The sequence below is a fragment of the Myotis davidii genome, unplaced genomic scaffold (assembly GCF_000327345.1).
Source record: "Myotis davidii unplaced genomic scaffold, ASM32734v1 scaffold390, whole genome shotgun sequence".
Lineage (NCBI taxonomy): Eukaryota > Metazoa > Chordata > Mammalia > Chiroptera > Vespertilionidae > Myotis > Myotis davidii.
In genome coordinates this window covers 359,477-385,517 of record NW_006282748.1, presented here as the reverse complement: position 1 = coordinate 385,517, position 26,041 = coordinate 359,477, and the positions used below count along the sequence as shown (strand labels likewise).

General features: G+C 42.5%; 1 protein-coding gene across 9 annotated transcripts in view; it reads right to left on the bottom strand.

Moving 5' to 3' along the window:
• The window catches only part of NIPAL2 (NIPA like domain containing 2), a 48,550-nt gene extending 25,609 nt beyond the window's left edge, over positions 1–22,941 (bottom strand). For 2 of the 9 annotated variants that reach the window (XR_001513107.1, XM_015560949.1), the window contains exons 1-4: positions 22,795–22,928; positions 22,602–22,670; positions 19,731–19,902; positions 5,988–6,047 (exon numbers count right to left, since the gene is read on the bottom strand). Coding sequence is in view for 8 of the 9 variants with exons in the window: in XM_015560949.1 (XP_015416435.1) it covers positions 5,988–6,047; positions 19,731–19,902; positions 22,602–22,670; positions 22,795–22,827 (334 nt within the window). In the remaining variant the exon portion in view is untranslated. Of the gene's footprint in view, positions 1–5,987; positions 6,048–19,730; positions 19,903–22,601; positions 22,671–22,794 lie in introns of all 9 variants that reach the window. The other 7 variants (XM_015560967.1, XM_015560962.1, XM_015560957.1 and 4 more) reach the window with 5 other exon arrangements.
• Positions 22,942–26,041: the final 3,100 nt, after the last annotated feature.

The window sequence follows — 26,041 nt, the reverse complement described above, 5'->3', positions numbered from 1 at the left end:
CCGGGGGCAGGCTCAGAGAAGCCGCTGGACAGCTTGGAGCAGCCTCCACCCCAGCGGACATAACACTGCGGCTGGCCAGTGCTATGCGAGTCAGGCCCAGTCCAGCCCCCCATGGGGCGCCTCCTCCGTCGCTGGGCCTCTAGTTTAAAAATAAACATTGACTTGCGCATGCATGATACATATACAGCTCTTGCTGGCACCAACTGCATGTGTGTTTTAATTTTATACTATATTATATATACTATTTTGACATATAATTTTTTGCAGTAATGTAATTACTGCATGAATCTCTCTCCTAATTAATATCCTTTCAATGTGCACAAATCTGTGCACTGAGCCACTAGTCATATATAATATTGCATAAAACTATTACTGTCCCTATTGGGCATATGAGGACACTGAGTCAAAGAGGAAATGACGATCTTATCTGGAATTTTCTAGCTAAGCGGAGAATGTGGATTGGAACCCAGGTAGCTACTTTCTTAATGATCACACTCTCCTGCCTCCTGTATGCCAGGGCCGATGAATGGACAACTCAGCTCTGACATTGTAGCCTCAGCAAGTGGCAGCCAGGAGCTGTGCGGAGCATAACCTGAGGCCTCACACAGCGTCCCACTGGGGACAGAGGAACTGACCTCCAGGGCAGGGGGCCTGGCTGGCCCTGGGGTTCCTTCAGACGAGCTCTCCAAACTGGAAGCCGTTTCATACGGTGGACGCTCCACCAAAAGAGGTCCCACGTCAAATTGGGAGGAGGTGAGTTAAAAAACTTAAATGGTTCTTTAACTGAAAGATCCCTCGGACCCTCAATGCCTTAGTGTTTGCTGTGAATCTCCTCAAGGAGGATATGGTTGTAATATTTCTAACCATATCTGATCATTAATATCCTGAAGTAGAGCGGACTATTTTCTACTTTGGGAAACGTCTGACATTTAACTGGATGCAGCTGTGCGGCCTGCTTCAGGAGGCGCCGCTGCTCTAGCATAAAAGCCTCCTGTCGAAACTCTCGGACTGAGAATGCAGTGCAAAGTGGCTGGAGGGAAAAGAGCCTAGGATCAGAGCGACGCTTCCGTTCACTGGCACCTCCAGCGGCTGTGTCCTCCTCTACGCAAGCCCTAGATCTGAGACCTGCAGCCCCGTTCTTCCTCGGCTGACATCCCGTTTCCCAGCCCAACCGTCCTCTTAAGTAAAACCTGAAATCTCTTTTAATTGGTCTCCACCCCCCAGCTCGAGGCTACCGGGTATTAACTGTCTATCATCTAGCTTCTGGAATATGACTTGACCTTACTTCTGGCCTTGAGTGTTTTTCAGATTCAGCTGAGCCCGACTCCAGTGAAGATGGATAGGGGGCTCTCTTGGTCCTGGCAATATGTCCCCTGATCAACAGGGCTCCAGGTATGATTTTTGTGGGACACCAGGAGTCACGGAATAAACTGGGCTCCTGAACACCCCGTGGGACATTCTCTCCCCTCAGTATAATCTCCCCCGATTCCCAGGCTATGGCAGTGACATGCTGAAGGAGGCCTGGATTGAGAAGTCTCTATAATGCAGGGAATAGAGTCCTGAACCTGCCATCACAAAGCCTGCCCTTCGTGGGGCAGCTTGGAAGCCCGAACAGCCAATCTGTCCTCTCATCCTGAGACAATGGCTTGTTTGGCTAGATTCATAGCCACTGGCCCCAAACAAGCTGAGCTCTGGTGTGGGAGGAGGAAGCGGGAGATGGTCCTCGTCTCACAATGAATTTCTTGACATTCTGTCTGGGGAAGCCATTAATAGGTGACTTGAAGTCAATACGTTACTAGTCTCTGGAGAGTGCTGATGAATGCACTGCAATTTTTATTTTTATGATAAGTATCTGGAGTAAATCAGCTAGGATCTCCCAGACTATTAGATTCCGTACTTTTGATGACAAAGGGAGAAGAGAGGGGAACATACTATCATTTTTGGCTGATTAAAGGGGAGAGAAATCTGGTGCTTTTTTTTAAAAAAAGGGGGGAAAAATCATTAAAATAATTTAAAGCTATTAATCCACTGAGAATCAGAACACAGTCCAAAGCTTGTCATTGCGTTAATAACAGTTGGCGATTCCTTTCAGACATAGCTTTTGTGAGGTCATTTTTTGAGGCCAGTGGTGAAAAGCTTCATAGTCACAGAGCAACATTTGGCAATAAATTAGTTCAGCTTGTTCCCACATGGTCCAAAAGTCTTCATTTGTTCCATCCTGCAAACAAACTGCCATTTGCTTCAAGCGGGGAAAAATAAGTGATTTTCTTTTGCACATTTTGACAATTTAATTTTTAGCATGCTTATATGTTCATCTCTCTCTTTGTTTTAATGTCACTATTCTTTTCCTTGTTTGGTTTTAGTCTGTGTAAAGGAAAAAAAAATGCATTTTTAGCTTCTAACAGAAAGAGCCAAATTTGCTCAAGGCAACAGCAATACAGGACAAAAGAAAAGGCACGTGACAACACATGTAGGGCTATATCACCGATAGTGAGACTGAGTGAGGCTGAGGAAAAACCTCTTCCTAAGCCTGAGGTGGGTGATGGCACTTCAGATCACGATAATCTTATGATGCCGCTGTTGGAGACGTGGGCATGGAATTGGTGACTACATCCTCCCTTATTCTTATGATACTAGATTGAAATGAAGAATTAACCAGCTTTGCCTGGCTGGCATGGCTCAGTGGTTGAGCGTCGACCTATGAACCAGGAGGTTACGGTTCGATTCTGGTTGGGGCACATGCGGGCTCAGTCCCCAGTAGAGCATGTGCAGGAGGCAGCTGATCAATGATTCTCTTTCATCATTGATGTTTCTATCTCTCTCTCTCTTTCTCCCTTCTCTAGAGAGAGAGAGAGAGAGAGAGAGAGAGAGGAAGAGAGAGAGAATTGACCAGTTTTAACTAGAGTATGCAACAAAGGTGCTATCGGTGATATAGCCCTACTAAAAAAGCATCAAGTTAGGAAGGCAAAAAAAGAACCCCAACCAGAGCTATGGGAAATGAAACCTGGATTGCTAACATGTGCAAAGATATCCCCCTCTGGGTGTCCTCTGCTGAAGCAGTGCAGTGCAGTGGTGGCTGGGGTGGTAGTAGGAGTCGGGATAATGATGATGTGATAGGCCCCATACTAAGAGTTTTACACACATGAACTAATTTAACCCTCTGAGGCAGGTGATGTTATCTTCATTTTAAAGATGAGAAAATTGAGACTTCAAGAGAGGAAGTCACTTTGCAAAGGTCACACAGCTTTCTGACACAGGAGACGCACCGGAGCCTTTGCCCTGTAGTGCTACCCGGCTGCCAGTAGGGGCACACTGGCTCCCCACTTGCTAGTTATATGACCTTAGGCAAGTTATCCAACCTAAGTACCCATTCTGTAAATGGGTTGGTTCCTGCATTTAAATGAGATAGCTCATTTAGAACATTTATGATACCAGAAAAGAATAAATATTTAATAAAGTGTTCTGTTATTAAAATAAGAGAAATTAGTGAAGAATTAAATAACTAATAGAAGTTTTACTTGGGTTTGGTGAGAGAGAGAGAGATAGAGAGAGAGAGAACATGTTTCCTATTCCTTTTTAGTATTACCTCTTGGGCATAAAGTTGGCTACACATATGATGACAATGAACAGGGCTTTACATTTTTCAAAGTGCTTAAGTGAATGACCCAATTTGATCTTTAAAACAGTCTCTAATACTTGTCAGCCAACAGGCTTAGAGAAGTGAAGTCATATGCTGGCCACACAGTTGACAGCAGAAGCTGAATCCAGATCTGAACCCATGAGAGTGAGTTCAATTCGTATCCTTTGATGTTGAGCCAGCTAATTGCTGTCAGTAATGCATAGTTGATTTTGGGTTTTCTAAGTCTATGATCAAACCACCTGCACTGATTGCTGCTGATATTCTTCCCTTTCACAGTTTATGACTAGCATTTATTCTTTACCTAAACCTTACAGGCAGTGGCTGTAGTGCAGTATTGAACAGAGACTTACCCTTTTGCACCTTTGTTAACACTTCTCGTGTTGTTCCCTCTGTATGTCCACCTCCCAATGCTTGGATGTGGCCCCTGCCTGTCCTATCCAGCCATCAGAGAGGATTCAAATGTTACCTCTGCTGTCAAAAGTTCTCTCTGAGCTTCCCAGTTAGAGTAATCTCTCTTTACCCTAAACCAGCGGTTCTCAACTGGGGGGCGATTTTACTCCCCTCTCCCCCGGCGCGGGAACATTTGGCAATGTTTGAAGTCATTTTTGGTTGCATAACTGGTGCAGAGGGTGTACGGGCATCTAATGTGTGAAGGCCAGTAGGGATGCTGCTAAATACTCTATGAGGCACAAAACAGCCCCCTACGAAGAGGGAGTATCCAGCCTAAAACATCAGCAGTGCTGAGGTTGAGAAACCCTGTTCTAAACTAAAACTTAAGGCCTTAATGATACGTATTATTTCCTGCTTTTAAAAAACATTCAACTGTATTGTTTGAGGGCAGAGATTCTGTCTTTATTAGTCATCTTTTTACCATGAATGTTCACGATAATTAGGCAAGTCTCCCTTTACATCCGTCTGTATCGCTTCATCAAATACCTTAGATTAATTTAAACATTAATTGACCATTAATGACAAACAATGGTATATTTTAGGTAAAACGATTTAAAGTTTCCTGAAGACATTACATAACTGAGAAAGATGATGTAGGACCTAAGGTTTTTAACTTATAAAATGCGGGCATGGCTCCTTCTTACTTCCGATTCCAGACAACTCCCCCAAATGATCGCACAAACCATCATATATTTAAGAAATATAGAAAAAGAATATAGGTGACAAGATGCAGTTCACGTATGAATAGAATTTGGGAAAACACTTTAACCATGAAAAATGTGACAATGTTGACTACAAACTCTAGTAGCAGAATCCAAGGAGGGAGGAAGAGAAACAGTGCCAGCGCTGTCCCAACACTCGCTCCCGGGAGACACGATCAGAGAAAACCAAGGCTCAACATAGCCACGCTGGTGTCCCGGCCAACGCTCACCTTCTACAAGCAAACGTGATCTCCTCGGAAGCAAGTGGACATTGCTTTATTTCAAGCACCTAAAGGATCATATTCATTATCACGCGTCAGCAGCAATTCAGACAGGAGTTTGTCAAGGAAGAAAACGGGAATCTCCAAAGTCTTCTCACCAATGGCATTTCCAACAAGAGGTGGAAGATAGAATCAAAGATGATGGCTTTGCTAGTAACAAATCTGTCCTACACCAGGCAGGCTACTGTCATTTCCCACCAACAGCTGTATTTCTCAATGACATTTTATAAAAGAGCAATGTTCCATGTTATGTTTGGAGAGAACTAACTGCAAACCAGGTAGCTACTGGTACATCTGAATTGTGTGTGTGTGGTTTTCTTTTATTTTGTTTTGTTAATCCTCACCCAAGGATATTTTTTCCATTGATTTTTAGAGAGAGTGGAAGGAAAGGAGGGAGGGGAGGGGGGAGGAGAGAGAAACATTGATGTGAGAGAGACACATGGATGGGTTGCCTCCCGCACATGGTCTGACCAGGGCCAGGGATCGAACTTGCAACCCAGGTATGTGCCCTTGACCAGGAATGGAATTTGTGACCCTCCTGGTCCGAGGGCCAACACTCTAACCACTTAACACTGGCCAGGGTGTGTTTTTTACTTTTTCATGTATACTTTCATAGGACAATCTAACAAAATACATCCTTTGAAATAAAATATATTGGATTTTATTATGCTCGTAAAAATTTCATAAAATTCATAATCACAATACTATAAAATAATAATTTGCTGTGGTCAATAGTATGGGGAGTGGGTGTAATGAAGATGGAAGTATTTCCCATGGAAGAGCAAACGGCACCTCCAAGATGATATCATTTCAGTAATTTGTTCCCAGTTTCCAAAGCACATATTTTTTATGGATAGCATTATTTACTTCCTGATCAAGCAGTGCTGTAATGACTTGAATTGAAGAATTACTTACCTAGTACATCGGAGGCTCTCAAATTTTCTTTCAGAAACATAGCAGAAATAAAGGCACTACCTAGAAAGACAATGACCGTTAGTGGTGTTTCCAATATAAAAACATATATTACGCAATGGCATTTGAAAGAAGTTAATCAGTTCGTGTCCTAAGCTGGCTAGCTGTGTCCTGGTCAGAGACACCCAGCGGCTGTGGCTGTAAAATAACTTCTTTCCTGCTCATGGTTCAGGATACATGGAAAGTAGCCTGGCTCACAATGGCCCTGGGACCGTGATTGGGATGGTGCCCCATGGACAGTGAGGGCTTAATAACTGAATGGGTGAATGGAAAGGAAGAGAGGGAGGGAGGGAGGGAGGGAGGAACTGTGACACCAGTGTTGCTATGGAAAGGCAGAAAGAGACAGAAGGGAAGGAAAGAAAGGAAGGGTGGAAAGAAGGAAGTCTTAACTTCATATCCCAAATGGAAACTCATTCTTTCCCATCACCTCCTCCTCTAATCCTCACTCCTATGATGCCTCTGTCGAGCACCAGAATCCTAGGACCCCGCCTGGCTGCCCCCCTCACACCACACATCCAACAGGCCACTGGGCCTGTTAAAGCTGCGTCTCTCTCTCTCTCAAACCCACCCTCTCCTCTGCATTTCACTGTCACTGTCCCAGCTCAGGCAGCTTCACCCTGGCTCAGGCCACTATAACAGTTTTCACTGGGGCCTCCCATCTCATGACCCCTCCCCCTTAGCACCACCAGAGTCATCTTCTAAAATGCCAATCTCATGTCAAGCCACAGCTTATCAACCTCTTCAGTAGCTTCTTCTCGTTTTCAGGGGAGGGGCAGCCATGCAGAGACAGCCGGCCATGCTTTTGCTCCTGCCACTTTCCTTGCCGCATCTGCCCTTGACCTCTGTTATATTCCATACCCAGTCTTACAAAAACAGTCCTAATTCCCAGCACCGCCCGTTAGCTTCATGCTGAAGGATTGCTATTTGTGCCATTCCCTATGCAACTCGGCCTCCATCCTCTCGAGCACCTCGAGACTAAAGCATAACCTCTGCCCCCCCAAGTCCCCACCACCAGGTTGACCACTCCACCCTTATGGGTGTCACCCCTTGTAGCAGAGCTTTTCACCACACCTACTAGTAAGATCTGCGTGTCTCCCCTAAAACTATCCATCCTCTTGCCTCTGAGGTATAGCCTATTCTCCTAAGATCTCCAGTGTGTGGTTCGTGCCTAGCACATAAGTAAAGTGTTTGCGGATCTCCGTCCGGCACTAGCTGGCCCTGGTGATGTGTAAGGCCCTCTTTCCCATTGCCGATGCTACTGAGTCCGCAGCCTCGTAACTGAGCCACGGCCTCTGCCACAGCTCAGCTATGTGGGCAAGTTGCTTCTTCCCACATTGTTCCTCCTATGGAGCCATTCCTCCACAGGGGGGTGGGGGGGATGGGAAAAGGCAAACTTGCAATGATACAAAGCAAAGACACACAACATGATCTGTATTTTAGATTAAAAAAATTATTAGCCGAGTTGTTGTTATTTAAAGTAAATATACAGGGGAAAAGTCATTATAAAACAATTTCATCATTTAGAGAAAACTGCAGTTAGTGTGTGTATTTTCCTTAATTGAGATAAACTATAATGCAAATTTTCTTCTCTTGGTTTCCTCAGTTACTATATTACGCACCATTTGCCGTGCCATTAAAAATTCTTCATAGATACCATTTTAATGAGTCTGTATAAAAATCCATTAAATCATGTTAATTTGAATATATCTGATATTCTGGCAATTGATTTAAAACAAAATAACAATTCTACACCAGAAACACTCATTCAAGGTAAACTGGGATCCTCATAGGTTCTCTCCATCTTTTTCTCAACCTAGCTCTCTCTCATTCACGTTGAGCTACGTCCTTACAAACTTTTCCTGTTTACAGGAATGAACGATTCACACAGAATAAACAGAGCATGGGGGCTGTCCACCAGGCATGAGTTTAATTGTGTGGCATGGCTTTAAAACATGAAAAAAACATTCTGCACACAAATTCATCTACAGATACATAGCCCATTACATTAAGAATTGAGTTTGGGGCAGATTGACAATGTCTGAAAATCTTGTTTCAGGTTTGAACCAACATAATTCAGGTCAACTAATTTCACATGTTAGAGAATTAGAAAAGGTATAAAAACCAAGACCCCACTTCCACCCCCATCACGGACTTCCTGTGTAATAAGGTAAGGAATGTTCCCAAGCAGAGGGAGACAGATTAACAATAAAAAAACCAGGCAAAGTATCCCTATGCTAACACGCACACACAATACATTCCACTGTAACAACAGATGACGATTTCATAGCAAAGAGGCCAGTAAGAAGGGAGACACTGCTGACATGGAACGGGGGAATTCTAGAGCTACTAGGAGACAGAGATAATCTACTCCAGGGCCTAGGTGTTGTAATTGGGAAACTGAGGCCCAAAAAGAGGTTGTTTATTCATCGATCTGTTCAGCTAACAAACATTTATATCGCAGCAGAAGTGGAAGCAGCGCCCATGTCTCCTTATCCTAGTCCAGAGCTCTTCCTAGTAAACTACACGCCGTTGCTCCCTTGAAGTAAGAAAAGCATCATTTCCCTTCTCTTTTTGTTGCTAAGCCACAGTTTCATAAATACGTTCACTTTCGGAGGAATTGGGGGAAATGTTATATAGGAGATAATTTCATTGCAAAACGCAAAAAAAGGATATGATTGGTAACAATAAGCTTGAACTACACTAATGCATCAAATCATATAAATTGCTGTGAAAATAGTTATGTTTTATGAAATGTAAATATGCTATTTTTTACTTTCTGAAAAGAAAATTATGTCTGATGCACTTATATACTCATTTTTCTGTTTTAAGAGAATGAGATTTTCTATAAAATTTTTACATAAGAGAATAAAAAGATTTTAAGTTTTATTTATCTAGCAAAGAAAGCAATAAGAGGAACATTCTATTAAGATACATTTACTTGTAACTCATTTACCCTGAAAAACATTGTTAAAATGAGAGCAGGGCAGAGCAAAAACAGTATCGGAACAGCAGCTAATCACACGACTTCCAAGTAGAGTAGTAAGTGTTTAAGATGAGGAAAAAATAAACTAAAAGTGCTCCCGTATACATTGGCAATCAGAGATCTGTCTAGTTGTGGCTATAACCATGACCACTGTGCAATGGACACTTAGAAAGGGGGAAAACCTATTACACTTTTATTCCTCTAGTAAAATCCAATATTCAACAGAAAAAAATGTTGAGATCAAAAGCATGAAAACAGAACACACTTGTAAATGAAACAGATCTGTGCTGGGTATAGGTACCTCTGAGCACGCACACTGTTGGGTACATTTTGGACTACATGCATATTTGGGCAGAGGTTCGTTCTGGCTTTCGTAGGACACGGGTCTACACAGAGAACGCTCCCGGCTACTGGTGTCCACAGAGCGCTCGCAGACACAGGTCTACATGAGTGTGCACAGACGCTGGGGTTAAATTCATTGCACCATGTCACACTGTGACTCCAGAGGTAGACACTGGACTACAAATGACCATAACACATTAAAAAACGTGAAAAGCAGCATATGAAGTGGTTCTGTAGGAATTACGAGGGGAAAAGATAGCAGGAATATTATCCATTGGGGAAAGGACAAAAAACACACACACACAAAGCTAAAGTATTCTCTCTGGCTCAAATAGTGCTCCGTGGGGGAAGTTTAGTCATATAGTCACTTGTCCTCGACCATAGAGCTTCATGGCCACGAAGAATCTTAGCAACTGTTACAATGGACTGACTCCTATTGTTGAGTCATCTATTCTCTCTTCAGCCGTTAAGTGTCACTCAGGTTAGCAATCGGAATGCAGATGCTTTCTGGTCAAGGCTGACAAAGGAAACTTACACATGGGCATTCTGATTGGGATTTCCAGGTGAAGACAGATAAAGGCCAAGCAAGATTCTGGTGGCTGCAGCTGAACCAAGTCTAGATGTGGGGGACCGTTCCAGTCCCAGGTATAGGGATGTGTCCTGGTATTGAGCTCTCTAATACTTCCTGGTATGCTTAGGAACAAACCCTCTATTTGTTCTTCATTCACCTCCTCTCTGACGTCACTTAGACTTGTTCTAAAACCTGGTTGTTATTATGGAAGAGTTACTTAGCTTCATGTGGCCAAGATCTGGTGCTCTAAGATCCACAGCAGGCCACAAGTGAGAGGAATAAACCAACAAGCATACCTTAGTTTGGTGCAGGAGTTCAGATAGGTTGTACTAACTTGATTTGGATTTCTTCTGTGATAGCTACTAAGGACCAAAAGTTAGGCATCAGTTTTCTGTTACACAGGACAAGGGTCTCAAGGTCATGGGGGTTCTTAATGCTATTCTTGCTAGATGTTAAAAAACGCACAGTATTTTGCAGCTGCAGCTGCAATGGGATGAGCTTGACCAAAACCATAACTAGATAAGTTTAGCCAACTGCAAAGAAGAAATTGACAGCAATCAACCAAACAGTGTACATAAGCAATGGCTAAGCCTCCCTTTGGGAAGGCAGAGCTTTGGATGTGAGTTTTACCTGCTGCCAGAATAAAACTAATGGCAACCGTGTCTTGTCCTTGAATAAGAACATCCCAAGTGGCAAACCCCTTGAGTTTGGTAACATTTCTGTAAGATAGCAATTAAGACCCAGGGTAGATTTTTACATATCATTTTTGATTTTTGCGTCTGTAGAGTGATAGGTAAATGGCACTCCCTTTTTCAATTTGCAACACTGAATTATCTGTGTACATTTGACTTACATTATCTACCCCTCCAAATAATAATTTTTTTTATTAAAGATTTAATAGCACAGGAGAAAGCTCAATAACTATTTAAATGTGTTATAGTATGGCTATTTAAAACAAGATTTTAATCCGAGTGGATTAAAAAACTGTGGTACATCTAGGTACACAATGGAATACTACACTGTTGTGAAAAAGAAGGAACACCTACCATTTGCAACAGCAGGGATGGACCTGGAGGGCATTATGCTAAGCGAAATAAGCCAGTCAGAGAAAGATAAATATCACATGATCTCACTCATTTGTGGAATACCATGAACAACATAAACCCATGAACAAAAATAGATCCAGCCCTAGCTGGTGTGGCTCAGTGGATAGAGCACTGGCCCGCAGACTGAAGGGTCCCAGGTTCGATTTTGGTCAAGGGCACATGCCTGGTTGTGGGCTCAATCCCCAGTAATAGGCGTGCAGGAGGCAGTGATCAATGATTCTCTCTCATCATTGATGTTTCTATTTCTCTCTCCCTCTCCCTTCCTCTCTGAAATCAATAAAAATATATTTTAAAAAAATAGATCCAGAGACAGAGAAGTATCGAACAGACCATCAAACCTCAGAGGGAAGGCAGGGGAAGGTGAGGGAAGGGGAGGAAACAGCCTAAATGCCCATCTGTAGATAAATGGATTAGAAAACTGTGGTACATCTACACAATGGAATACTATGCTGCTGTAAAAAAGAAGTAACTCTTACCATCCACAACACATGGGTGGACCTGGAGAGCATTACGTTAAGCGAATAAGCCAGTTGGAGAAAGATAAATATCACATGATCTCACTCATTTGTGGAATATAATGAACAACATATATAAACTGATAGGGGAGGAAAGGAGACCTATGTAATACCTTAATCAATAAAGAATAAAAAAAAATTTTGTTCACATGTACTTCTCATTTTTTACCCTTTTGTGACCACTTCTTAAAAGACAAATTTAATCCAAAACTTAAGAATAAAAACGATTACACATTACCTATATGTAATTATGATACGATATCCTTATTTGATTCAATTGGAAAGAAAAAACCCATTCAGGTCACGAACGCAAATGCCGACAGTGGCCATTTAGCTAATCCTCTGGAGAGGGAAAAAGAGTGGGTTGTGGCGACGCGGACTACACAGTCAGTGACAGGTGGCAGCCATCACTCAGCCCTCGCGCGCTGCGAGTCCCCTGCTACCAAATCTGATTCTTCTGGACAAAAATCCAGTTCTTGTGTGTCACGGCCCAGTTTACTAAACATGGGGAAATAATTTGTATTCTTATAAGCATTGTTTGAGCCAAACAAAACACAGCCGAGGCCAGAGCTGGTCGGCAGGCCACCACCAGTGTGTGAGCCCTGTCCTAGTCCTCAATTCCCATTTCCTGGACATTCGAGTTACCGTTTCGTGTCTACGATCTGAGGAGAACTCAGGGTATATGTTTATAATAGAGGAAAGCAGAAGGCAAAGTAGTAAAGAAAACTCTTCTTTTATGAAAAAAACAAAGTCACCCATGACATGAAAAGAACAGACTGACATAATAATGCTACAAACAGATCCTCGCATGTAAATATCTGGCTTGTGGTTTCTGACCACTTAGAAGGGCAGCTGTATTGTACGGGTAAAAGCAAACCGCAAAGCACTTTCGTGTCAGTCACAGCCCAGCGTCGAGCACGTGCACACATGGAGCGTGCTCACAGGCTCAGTCTAGTCTAATCGTAGGAGGCACTGACTGCTCCACAATTATCATTCCTTGTTAGTTGTAGAATTACATGTCAGTTACAACGTACCCCGTGGAGTTAGGATTTGAAGATCTGAGGACACTTTGAAAGATGTTTCTTTTCAGAGAAAAAAGTTAGCCTACCATCCCTAATGGTAGGAATAAAAGTGAGTAATTCATCGTACTAAAAAAATTGCTATTGTCATTTATTGAAGATAATAACAAGATAATTCATAGGTTATTTGCATAATTTCAAACGAGGAAATGTACCTGGATTAAGAGCAATAATCCCTTATTTTCTACATTTTTTTCTTGACACACAGTAGTGATTAAACTTGAGAAGACTCCAAAAAAAAATGAAAATGCTATCATTGGAAAGATTAACTCTGTATTATAAATTTAAATGTGCATTACTTCAATAGCAGTTTCTCTAGAAATACATTATGGTGTTCTCAAATAATAAGGATGGATGGAAGAGACATTTCAAATACAGTTTTTGGAATGCTTTCAGCTGAGTGCACGAGCAGACAGACCTAAGGTGAGAACCTCAGAGCTTTATTCCACACACTAGAGGCCCAGTGTATGAATTCATGCACCAGTGGGGTCCCTCAGCCTGGCCTGCAGGATCGGGCTGAAACCAGCTCTCCGACATCCCCCGACGGGTCCTGGATTGTGAGAGGGTGTACGTCAGGCCGAGGGACCCCACTGGTGCACAATTGGGGTCAGGGAGGGACATGGGAGGTTGGTCAGCCAGGGAGGGACCTCAGGAGGGTTCCAGGGGTGTGTCTGACCCATCTTGCTCAGTCCCGATTGGCCTGACCCCAGCAGCAAGCTAACCTGCTGATCACAGCGTCTGCCCTCTGGTGGTCAGTGCACATCACAGCGACTGGTCGACTGGATGACTGTCTGCCTCCTGGTGGTCAGTGCACATCACAGTGAGCAGCTGAGAGGCCTTAGCATATCACTAGCATATTACGCTTTGATTGGTTGAAGGGATGACCAGACGACCGGACACTTAGCATATTAGCCTTTTATTATATAGGATGTCACTTAGGCTGTTTTTGGGACCATGTGCTGAAGCAGACAGCCCAGCAAGTCACTGAGAAAAGAGGTATCATCTTTGCACATGTCCAACATGAAGATAAACATGCATGCGAAGCGCCACTGTCACAGGCAGCTGTGAGGTCTGGAGCTCCAGCGAGTTCACGGGCTGGCACTAAGCACAGGGCTCCACGCGCTGGGACACGCGCAGTAACTAGGTCTGTGGAACGCGATGTCACTCACTCATTGGTCTGTTTATGTTTCCTTTCATTTGTTTCTAATAAAAATCTTGGAGACCCAAGTTTCTGCTTGAGATGACTTCTCTGGAACTCCAAAAGGCCTCGCCCGGGCGTCTGGCTATGCTGTGCCCATCATCTAATGGATCACAGACATGTTTCAGCGAAGAGCTTCCTAACAGCACAACAGAAACACACGAAACAACATATATTCCACATCCTGCATTTCATTTTGAGCAAAAGCCAGCATGTTGGGGGAAATTAGAGACGGAAAAGACTTATCAGTCATATGTCTCACTCTCTTCTCCAGTTTTAATCCAAATTAGCCACGCTGAGGGTGACTCCTTCTCTTAGGAAATTATCCCAGGGCCAAGGAGACTGAGCTGCTATTAATTTTTATCGTTCCATTTAATATTCCAAGTGTTTGATCTCGTATAATTCACCTCAAATTTAACCTACTTATGACTCATTTCTATTCAGCTGGGAAATAATTAAGGAGAATGAGCGTATGTGGCTCAGATGGTACCTGGCACAGAGGACGCACAGTCAATGTTAGGTCCTTACCTCTCGCTATTTCTAAAGGACTGCCCGGGTTTAATTGGAGAAAGATGATATCTCCTCTGGACTCTTTTCTAATTGCTTCCAAAAAATATACTCGGAGGCACACAACTGGAGAATGTCCCTCATGTTCCATCTGTTCCACCCTCCTGCCCCTGCAGCAAGCTCCCTTCGTGGCCCGCTCCCGTGCCACCCCTGGTGAATTTTATACTGAGCAAGCTCTGCCCTGAATCTTCTTCACTCTATGTGGCTTCAACTCTTTGGATGGTTGCTGACTTAATGCTTTTATTTTTTTATATTTTTATTGATTTCAGAGAGGAAGGGAGAGGGAGAGAGAGGTAGAAACATCAATGATGAGAGAGAATCATTGATTGGCTGCCTCCTACATGCCCCCCTACTGGGGATCGAGCCCACAACCTGGGCATGTGCCCCTGACCAGAATCGACCCCGGGACCCTTCAGTCCGCAGGCTGATGCGCTATCCACTGACCCAAACCAGCTAGGGCTTAATGATTTTAAATCATCTCTCAATGCATAGATCACAGGCATGGGGATGAACAGAAAAAGGAAAATGTTACACGAAGGACACCCTTTGTAGATGCACAAATAATCCAACTCAACCCCCACAGGACAGTCTTATAAACCTTTGTGCATTTACAAGAGCGAGTACTCACAAGTCCCTTGCAAGGAAATGTTTAACCATTGTGCTTTGTCAGGAATGGAAATCTTTGAAACAATGTTCTTCTCTGTTCCAACACCCTAGATCGGAACATCCTATCCTCGTTTTATCACAATTCAGTTTCAAACCAATTCCCCGAGGCTGTACTGTGTGATTTTCCTGGGCCCCTCTCCTAGAAAGAGCCGACGGCAGGCAACCAGACACGCACAGTCACAGTCTCCTGGGTCTCTCGGTTGAACGGCCAGGACGGACATTAAACAAGCCACTGAGAGCACGATGGGACCTGCCAAAGCGGAAGGGCGAGGTCGGGACCGGCCGGGGCAGCCGAGCAGGTTGTGCAGAGCAGTCACTGCAGCTGAGGAGGCACCACCCACGTCTCAGATTCTGTTGGTTTGTGTGTTTCCCAGGACAACTTTCTGACAGGTGGCACCAGACTGTCCTGCTTCAATAAAATCAACGTATTCCAATTTGCAGACAAAGTCCCACGAGAAAGGCTGCCTTTTGCTAACTCACAAAAAGGCACTATGTGGCTGAGAGGACCACAGAGGACAGGAAGAGAGCAGAGACCACGCCTGCTGAATTCAGTCTAGGAGCCAGGAAAGGCTGCTGAGGAGGAGGGTGTACCTGGGACAGGCAGTAAAGCAGAAGTTTAAAATTTTAGTACAAGTTCTACAGATATCCAACTTACTTCTTTTTACTAAGTTTTTGGTATAGTAAATAGTTCTTCAGAAGCTATTTTTTAAAAAATATATATATTTTTATTGATTTCAGAGAGGAAGGGAGAGGGAGAGAGAGGTAGAAATATCAATGATGAGAATCATTGATGGGCAGCTTCCTGGATCCAGGATCCAGGATCCAGCCCAAACCCAGGCATGTACCCTGACCGGGCATTGAACTGTGACCTCCTGGTTCAGAGGTCGACACTCAACCACTGCGCCACACCAGCCGGACAGGAGTGGGGATATTTTCTTCTCCCCCCATTAACCTCCTCCACACGAGCACCCCCACCATAAGTTATGCATAGATGCGTGTAAGTTCTTTGATTGATCTCTTTCTCCCCACCCACCCCCGCCTTCCCTCTGAGGTTCCACAGTCTGTTCCCTGCTTCCATGTCTCTGGATCTACTTTCTTCATCAGTTTATTTTGTTCATCAGATTCCACCTATGAGCGAGATCACATGATACTTGCCTCTCTCTGACTGGGGTTGAGTGCTCTTTTTACCCCCATTTTACAGATTAGAAATTGAGGCATAAACCAGTTTAAACACTTTGCCCGAGGTCACAGAGCTTTCCAGGGGCAGGACTGAGATTGGAGCCTCAGTGTGGCCCGAGAGCTTGTGTTCCTGACCCTTCTACTGCCCTGGCTTATTGGGGAAGCATCCAGCCGAAGCGCTAGATGAAAGTAAAAAAACTACCCATTAAGCTTTCTTAATTATGGGAAATCAAACACAAGTCTAAAATTAACCGCACTGCTGGTATCACCAGCCTTTCCGCAGAACACGCGTTGGGACCTATTCCTCACTGACAAAGGCCTTTAGTGGGACAAGTAGGGGGAAAGCACAAGGTGCACGAGGATACGAAGGCTCCGACTCTCTCTCAAAAAGCAGGACCCAGGCCCGGCCACTCCGATCTGCCTGCTCACCAGGACTGCTTCCCGTCATCCAAGCCCACCGCCCGCTCTGGCCATCATCTATCCCGGCTGAGTCCCGATGGGGGACTGCTGGGACCATTGCCTTCAGAGTCCCCGAGGGTCCTCAGCAGAACTGTTGTTTGTGGAGACGCTTCGGAGAAAAGCATCGTGTGACTGTCAGGTTTGGGAAACCTGGCCCATTGCCTCTGCCTCTGAAAGACCGACCCTGCGCCTGGACCCACCCCAGGCCCCGGAACCCCACACGGACGACACCTGCGTAACAGGAAGCCTAGTGTTTCAGAAACGTGCTTGACTGGGGGATTCTCTGTCCCTTAGAACACCCTCGAAAGCACCGGCAAAGGTCTCCTTGTGAAACGCTGTCTCAGGGTGAACACGTCAGGAGGTCCAGCAGGACACAGACAGACAGAGGGCCAGAAAGGACAGAAATGAAGATGGTTTGAGGCGGGAACGTGGAGAGAGTGCGGATGGAAATATCCATAACGCTGACCATAGTGCTTCTTCCATACTAGTCCCAATTAAAACAAAAACAAACAAAAAAACAAAAAAACCCTGCACGATTGCAGTGCACAGAGGGAGCAGGAGCTCTGATGACTAAGACAGAGCAGCAGGTCCGACACATGCACACTCGTGTGTGGTGAGACTGCACATGGGGTCAAGGAGCACAGAGGGCTGGAAGGAGCAGACCGGCCGGAGGAAGAGGGCAGAAGGTACCTTTCGCTTGGACTTCAGAGCTAAACTGTCCACAGTGTCCTAGATTCCAATTTCTTTTTAAAAATTTACAAAGCAGCGGAAGAAAAAGAGGCCAGAACAGAATATGAAACATTGCAACAGACATTATCCTTTTTTTCTTAATTCAAAGGGAGATTTGATTTCTCTGTTGAGGCTCCCAAGGAATAATAAGGGGGGAAAGTTCTAGCAAAGAAGTGTGGACACTCTTGTGTCTTATCTATAAACACAGCCATAAGATACATCTGCATGAAAAATACTTTCCCCTTCACTTCTGATTCTCTCGAGTTTCCATAATCTTTATAAAGAATCTCAGGGTGGTTGGGAGTTGTTCTGGGGAAAATTCTCCATCACAGTAGTCCCTACCCCACCCACGACACTTCACTGTAACCTAAATTCAGCTCAGGAGTGCTGTGGGGATATTACTTCTGAGAATATATTATTATTTGCAAAGATTGTAAAGTAGGAAATGATTTGTGTTTGCGGCCATCATTTACTTCTTTGAATCGTTTTCAATGGGCAGAGAGGGAAGTTGCTAAAAATGCTCTAAAAGTGAACCATTAATTGGGGCTAAGATCACACACACCAAACGGTGAGAAGCATTAAGCAAAGCCATCGGTCAAGGGAGTGGACTCAGAGTTTGAGGTGGGCAGGCAGGCCCCACAGGGGGCTTGGGCAGGACAGGGCAGTGAGGGAACTGTGGGACCCCTTATGCTTCCTGTGGTTAATGAGAGCAAGTCATGCCACAATGAGCAGTTTCACGGCAGCTTCACTGAGGATCTGCAATGAGGGCCCTACATTTCCGGCAACTTCTGAATTTCCACTTCAGGCCCCAGGAGGCCTGGCTATATTTCATTCCTGGGAAGTCCCGGGTCTATACAATAAATCCAGTCATATCCCTCTTGCTTTCAGCTGGTTAGAATAGTTCTCTTTTATTTTGTTCCCAGAAAATGATTTCCCAGGACTGGGTATCTGGCGACAACGGAGAATTTCAGTACAATCTGGTGCCCTCAGCCCGGCCCCTGGTAACTATTATGCCTGGACACTTTTTTCCTTTAGCTATTTCATGGAAATTGAGGAGAAAGCAGAAAAAGAAACAAAACTAAAGATCGGCTCTAAATATACAGTCATTATGAAGAATAATATAACATTTTCAGAACAATTGGGGAATTGGGGGCCTGAAGTCCCACGTTGACAATATAACTAGATCTTTTATGTTATTTCTCAGATTTTGAAAATAAAATCTAGGATGTCTTTGTACATGGTATGTATACTAAATAGAAGATAAGACATACCCAAATTGCTCCCTTTATCAGGATGTTAAAAATGATAAAGAATTACATCAATTGTGAGCCTATTCAGAGTAGTAACAGCATGGTGATTTTAACGGAACAATTTCTAGAAATTAAAAAAGTGGTCTTTGCTAAATGTTCTATCATCATAGATCATAAAAGTATTTAAATATTTTGAATGATTAAGAAGGGGAAATTACTTGATAAACAAAATGAAATTCTCTATGAATACACATTATTTCAGTTCAAACGATGCATTCTTTAAGACTATTGTATACTTCCTAGGAGAAATACTAAAACTGGGATATGTAAGCACATGATATGCTTGATCTAGTTGTTACCAGATAATAACTGTCCACTTGTTTCTATTTCAATGGTTTCCACATTCACAGAAATTTAGAAACATGCTGTTTCCATAGCAGCAAATAGAGAGTAAAAATAAAAAGATCTTATTGATTTAACGAGGTTTAGAGAATTTGTTCTCCTTTTCAGCAGTGATTTTTGCTCCTTTTTTAGTCTTTTAGCAACATCTCACATTCCCTTTTCTAAATGTACTTAGTAAATCACATAAATTTTAAAAGAAACAAATATTTAATTTTTAATGTAAAAGGGATGCTAACCTATGGAGTCGAGATTAGGCACCAAAGCATCTAAGTACATGCAATGCCAGTTTAACATATGGATAAAATATAAATTGTATTACAAGATGCTTTGAGATGATTCGTTAATAATAACAAGCACGGCATAACATTTGCTGTTACTGTGAATTTATTAAGACGCAGGCTGGGAATTGGGCTTTTATGCACAGTGGTCAAGCTACCAAATGCAAGTTTATTCATGGTTCATGTGGCAGCATGACAGTGAATAACTGAAATGAGTAGTATATTGTGTGAAGTTAACATGCTAAGAAGACAGGAATAAACCTTCTTCCTTTCTGTGTGTGTTTTTTTTAAGTTGTATGTTTTTCATCAACTTTCTGATCTCTTAAAATTTCCATTTGTCAAAACATAGGAAATTGGCTCACCTGTAACAGACATACAGCCTAAGGGAGCGATGAGAGTGATGGGGGCAAATCCGTAGGCCGCGAAGTTCCCTGTCTCTCCCAGGGCCATCAGGAGAGCCCCGCCCCACCACAGCAAGCTCCTGAAGAAGGGCCTTGCCTGCTCTTGGTGCGCCAACTGAAGATGAGAACATTTCTAGAAGCAAATCAGAATGTAAATAAGAAGGCATTTAAAACTTGTTTTAAAAATGTTGGCCCTATAAATTTGCTTCGTGGCTTTAACATTTATCTGCCAGATCACTATAGAGCAATGGTTATGGTTCTGTGTTTGTGTCAAGCATATGAGCAGCAGAAGTGATTCACACTGTCGTAGCGTTTTATAGTTCCCAGGGCCTTCTCACATATGAATGTTGCTTCATTCCCATAACAACTCTGTAAAATGAGTATCAATACTATCAAAAGTTGAGGTGTATGGGAAGGAGTTAAGTGACTTTTTGGTCCTCGACCAAAACACTTATTATTTTTTGTTCTCATTAAACTTAGTGTTAATGGGTCTCAAAATTCTGTGACAGATTTTTGGTCAAGCTAGTTTTTCCCATTAAAAAATACTGATTTTAAAAACAAATAATTTAAAAATTGCCACACATACAAAAAAAAGAAATCCAAATGGCCCATAACACATTCTCCTGTCCTTCTGAAGGTTTTATGAGGCATGAATCATTCACCGGTCTTTTACTATTAAACCTAAATGGCCAATGGAGACAAGCAGTTCCGAGACTGATTAAGAAGGAGATGGCAGGTCTGGGGATGACATGCATTTAGCTTCTGAGCTCTCTGGGCAGACTGGGTGGCTTTGCCAGCTCCAGCTGCCTTCTTGTCCACTGCTTTGATGACACCCACAGCAACTGTCTGTCTCATGTCACGAACAGCACGGGCTTGCCAGGAGCCATACTGACGATGGCAGCGTCACCAAATTTCAAAAACTTAGGGCCGTCTCCTAGCTTTTCCCCAGAATGACAATCGATCTTCTCCTTCAGCTCAGAAAATGTGCAAGCAATGTGAGCTGTGTGCCCATCCAGCACCGGTGCATGGCCAGCACTGATCTGGCCGGGATGGTTCAGGATCATCACCTGAGCTGTAAAGCCAGCTGCTTCCACGGTGGGTCATCTCTGTGCCACCAGCCACAGTGCCATCTTTGACAGACACGTTCTTGACACTGAAGCCCTCACGTCTTCAGGAAGAGCTTCATTCTAAGCTTCATGGTGCATCGCAACAGACTTTGCTCCAGTTGTCACACTGCCTGGACCACAGGTGGCCATGATGCTGGATTTGAGAACACCAGTCTCCACTCGGCCCCCAGGGACAGTACCAATACCACCAATTTTGTAGACATCCTGGAGGGGCAGACTCCAGGGCCTGTCAGTTGGGCCAGTTGGTGGCAGGATCCAATCCAGAGCTTCACGCAGTGTGGTCCCACTGGCATTGCCAGCTTTACGGGTGACCTTCCATCCCTTGAATCAAGGCATGTTATGTTAGCACTTGGCTCCAGCATGTTGTCACCATTCCGACCAGAAATTGGCACAAATGCTACTGTGTCAGGGTGGTAGCCAATTTTCTTAATGTAGGTGCCAATCTCTTCAATAATTTTCTCATATCTCTTCAGGCTACAGGGCGGCTTAGTGGAATCCTTTTTGCTAACATCAACAATCAGTTGGTTCACACCCAGGAGAGTATGCTCAAAGTCTGCCCGTTCTTGGAGATGCCTGCTTCAAATTCACCTACACCAGAGGCAACAGTCAGGACAGTACAGTTAGCCTTAGATGTGCCTGTAATCATGTTTTTGATGAAGTCTCTGTGTGCCATAATACATACTATTCTCGAATTTCCACAGGGAAATATCAGTAGCGATACCATGTTCATGTTTCAGCTTTCAGCTTTCAGCTTCTCCAAGACCCAGGCATACTTGAAGGAGCCCTTCCCCATCTCAACAGCCTCCTTCTCAAATTTTTGATGGTTCTCCTGTCAGTCCCATCACACCTGATCAGATGGCCAGCGGTGGTAGACTTGCCGCAATCTACATGTCCAGTGACCATGATGTTGATATAAGTCTTTTCCTTTCCCATTTTAGTTTTGATTTAGTGGTGGTTTTCACGACACCTGTGTTCTGGTGGTAAAACCTTTGCTCCAAAACACTCATTTCAGAATATCGAAAAGTCCAGATGCCAAAATAAACATAATTGAAATGAAGTTAATAAATTACTAAAGAAACACCTTTTAAAAAGAGAGTCAAATTTATGAGTCAAAGTAGCTATCGCAATGAACACACCATGGTAGAATGCTTTGGGAGCAGAGGGTTAGGTTGGGAGAGTCTTACTTATGTCTGGCTTGAATATTTCTTTGTATTTTAAACATATAAATTCCTGAAAAACTGGCCATTGAATAAAGCCCTATTTCCTTATTGATTTTATGATAACTGAACTTCCTTACTGCAAAGTATGTACAATTCTAGATTACTTAAAAATTTTTTTAAAGAAAACAATAAAAGTACTAGAAGAAAACATGGAACATTAAAGAAAATCTTAGCTTATGCTAAGACTATGAGTATCTTTCTAAGTGGGGTACAAATTCATAAGCCACCTACACACCTTGCCTACAGTATATAATACTATCAAGAGGACCACAAAAACATTTATTTAATTTCTTTTAAAATCAGAAGAAGAGAAAACATGATTGTAATCCAGTTGGATTATATTTCTCTTTATATTGTCGAGGTCATAAAATATAATTTTTATATTTTTAATGGAGGAAAAGCCCAAGAAGGCAAAAGTGTCCATGGCCCATTAAAATAGTCATGTGCTAGAAAAATTCAGAATTAGAAAAGCAAGCTCTTCTTACCTGAATATTTAGGGAAATGCTGATTACCAAGTTTCCTAAAACAGCCAGCAAAACTCCAAAAAGGTGAAACTGAAAAAGAAAACGTTTTATTTAAATGGTGCGCTCAATAGCACTTGTACAATATTTACTAAAAAACAAACACCCTAAACAGCAAAACATTTTAGGTTGATACATTCATTCAGCAAATATTTACTTGGCGTCCATTTGGGAGGGTTGTTTGAAACATGAATAATGACTTTATTAGGATTAGTAGCCCATCTGCACTTTCTCAGACTCTAAACAGTGAGCATCCCTTAGTCCTTTTATATTGTCATGTGTATCATCAGGCTCTATAAATAGATGGCGAACTCTGAGGAAAGAGAACCATGTCTTAGGCTTCTATTGGGTCTTTGATATCATCTACTCTACAAAATTAGGGGCTTGGACAAAACTTGCTTGGACATATGTATAGTGGTTTAAAACAAGAACGATATAGGTTAAAAAATTACTTCTTTCACATTGCCCAAGATGTTTACTATAGATAGTGCATCTATTATTTGATGACTTCAAAAGATGCATTAGCAGCTCCTCTCTAAATACAAAGGTAGAATATCCTCTAGCATGATAAATTAGCAATGATTTAAGGGATTTCCCCCCTCTTCTTCTATACTGCATAACTTCCAGCTCGCTTCAAATTCCAAGGAGTTATTTGGATTTCAAATGAACGTTACAACCACAAGGAACCCTTTTCAGAATGCAAAATGTCTTTGAAGTGTTAGAAGTTTATATGAGCCGAAGTGAAATTCAGTATTAAAAAAAAAAGGAAGCAAAAAAGTTAAAAACCCATTGAATAGTTGATATACAATATCCCTAGTCTTTAATCAGTTAAGAATTTTCTTTTCCTAATAAAGGCAGTTGGCAATAATTTTGATCGCTATGTCTCATGGGGAATAATTGTATCATAAGACAATGTGCTATTTCCATGCTTTTGATTTCCAGTTAAATGCATTTGGCAGCAATCAGGAAAATAAAGACTCAGATGAAGTTTGGGATTGGATGAAAAATTATGAAAATCTCCCATAATTATAAAAGTAAGATGATAAATAGAAATAACTTCAAAATTCCTTAAACAATTCACTGAGTAGTTTAAATGCCACCAGGGCAAGTTTTTAGAAATTGGTAGCAGCATTTGGCAATGATTTCTTGGATATGGCACCAAAAGCACGGCAACAAAAGAAAAAAAAACCAGATAAGTTGGACTTCGTCAAGATTAAAATCTTTTATGCCTCAAAGGACACTCTTAACAGAATGAAGAGGCAACCCACCTACGTGAGAACATATTGACAACTCATATATCTGATAAAGATTGATATCCAGAATATATAAAGAACTCCTATAACTCAACAACAAAATAAACACTCCAATTTAAAAATGGTCAAAGGAATTGAGCAGCTATTTTTTCTACGACAATATACAAATGGCCCACAGGCACATAAAAAGATGCTCAATAATACTAATCATTAGAGAAATGCTGATCAAAACCACAATGAGCTATCACTTCACACCCATGAGGATGTCTGAAAAAAAGGAAAATAATGAGTGTTGGAAAGGGTGTGGAGAAATTGGAACCCTGTGCTTTGCTGCTGGGGATGTAAAATGATACAGCTGCTGACCTGACACCATGTACAAAAATTAACTCAAAAGACCTAAATATAAAAGCTCAAACTACAAAAATCTCAGGAGAAAACATAAGAGTAAATCTTCATGACTTTGGACCTGGCCATGGAGTCTTACTGGTAAAATATCAGAAATAGAAGCAACAAACGAGAAAATATTTGGATCTCATCAATAATGAAAACTATTTGATTTCAAAAACCACTATCAAGAAAGTGAAAAGACAACCCACAAAATAGTAGAAAATATTTGTAAATCATATATCTAATAAGGGACTCGCATCTAGAACATATAAAGAACTCTTACAACTCAATACTAAAAAGACAACCCAAACAAAAGTGAGCAAAGGGTCTGAATAAACATTTCTCTAAAGAAGACGAACGCCTAATAAGCACATGAAAAGAAGTTCAAGATCATCAGCTATCAGAGAATGCAAATCAAAACCACAGTGATATACCAGCTCGTCACCCAGTCAGATGGCTAACATAAAAAGCCAGATAATAACTAGTGTTCGCGAGAACGCAGCTAAATCAGAACCCCCTCACACTGCTGATGGAAACACAGACTGTAAAAGCACTCTGGAAACACTCTGGCAGTTCCTCAAAACGTTAAGTTTCCATTTGACTCAGCAATTCCACTCCCAGGTACATATCCCAGAGAAATGAAAACATATGTCCACACAGAAACCTGTACAACAAGCATTCATAGCGGCATTATTCATAATAGCCCAAAGTGGAAATGGCTCAAGCGCCCATCACCTAACGAGCAAGCAAAATGCAGTGCATTCATACAATGAATATCATTCAGCAACAGAAAGGAAGGAAGCACGGATGCATGCTACGACCTAGGTAAGGCTTGAGACGCTTATGCCAAGTGAAGGAAAGTCTAGTCGCAAAGAGCACAGAGCCTATGATTCCATTTGTCTGAAAGGCCCGGAACAGGCACATCTACAGAGACAGAAAACAGATGTGTGGTTGCCCAGGGTTGGGAAGGATGGGAGAGTGGGGTTTAAGCTAAAGGGTGGACGGTTTCTTTCTGAGGTGATGAAAATGTTCTAAAATGACTGTGGTGATGGCTGCACAGCTCTGCGAATATACTAAAACCAGTGAATTGTACACTTTAAACGAGGAATTGTAGGGGATGTGAATTATATTTTAAGAAAGTTATAAAAAATAAAATAATTTTGAAAACGCAAAACATTTACAGCTTTGTTTTTTGTCCTGAGAACTAAAATGCTACAAATGTACTAGTAGCTATCTGTATTTCAGTCTCTTCCTGGCTGCAGTATGGAGGGTGGACTGGCAGGGAGCAGGAAGACCAATTCCAGGGAGGAGGAGACTACTTCCGGAGTTCAGAGAAGAAGTAGGTAAGGGCAGTGAAGAGAGTTAATTACACCAGGGCCATGAAGTAACAATATTTACATTCATAGCAGGACAACCTGAAATACGCAATGCTTTTCAGATTACTGAATGGGTTGGACTATCCTTACCACTAATCTCCTTGCCCTTGTATGTAATTAAGTTGTCTGCAACACTAACCCAAGCTGAGTTAAAACTAAAATCCCATATGTGAAAAAGAAGAAAAAATTTCAGTCAGGAACAGATTTAAAATATATATGTACATATATTTTTATTGATTTCAGAGAGGAAGAGGGAGAGATAAAAAAACATCAATTGATGAGAGAGAATCATTGACTGGCTGCCTGCTGCAGGCCCCCAATGGGGATTGAGCACGCAGTCCGAGCATGTGCCCTGACTAGGTATCGAACCATGACCTCCTGATCTCCT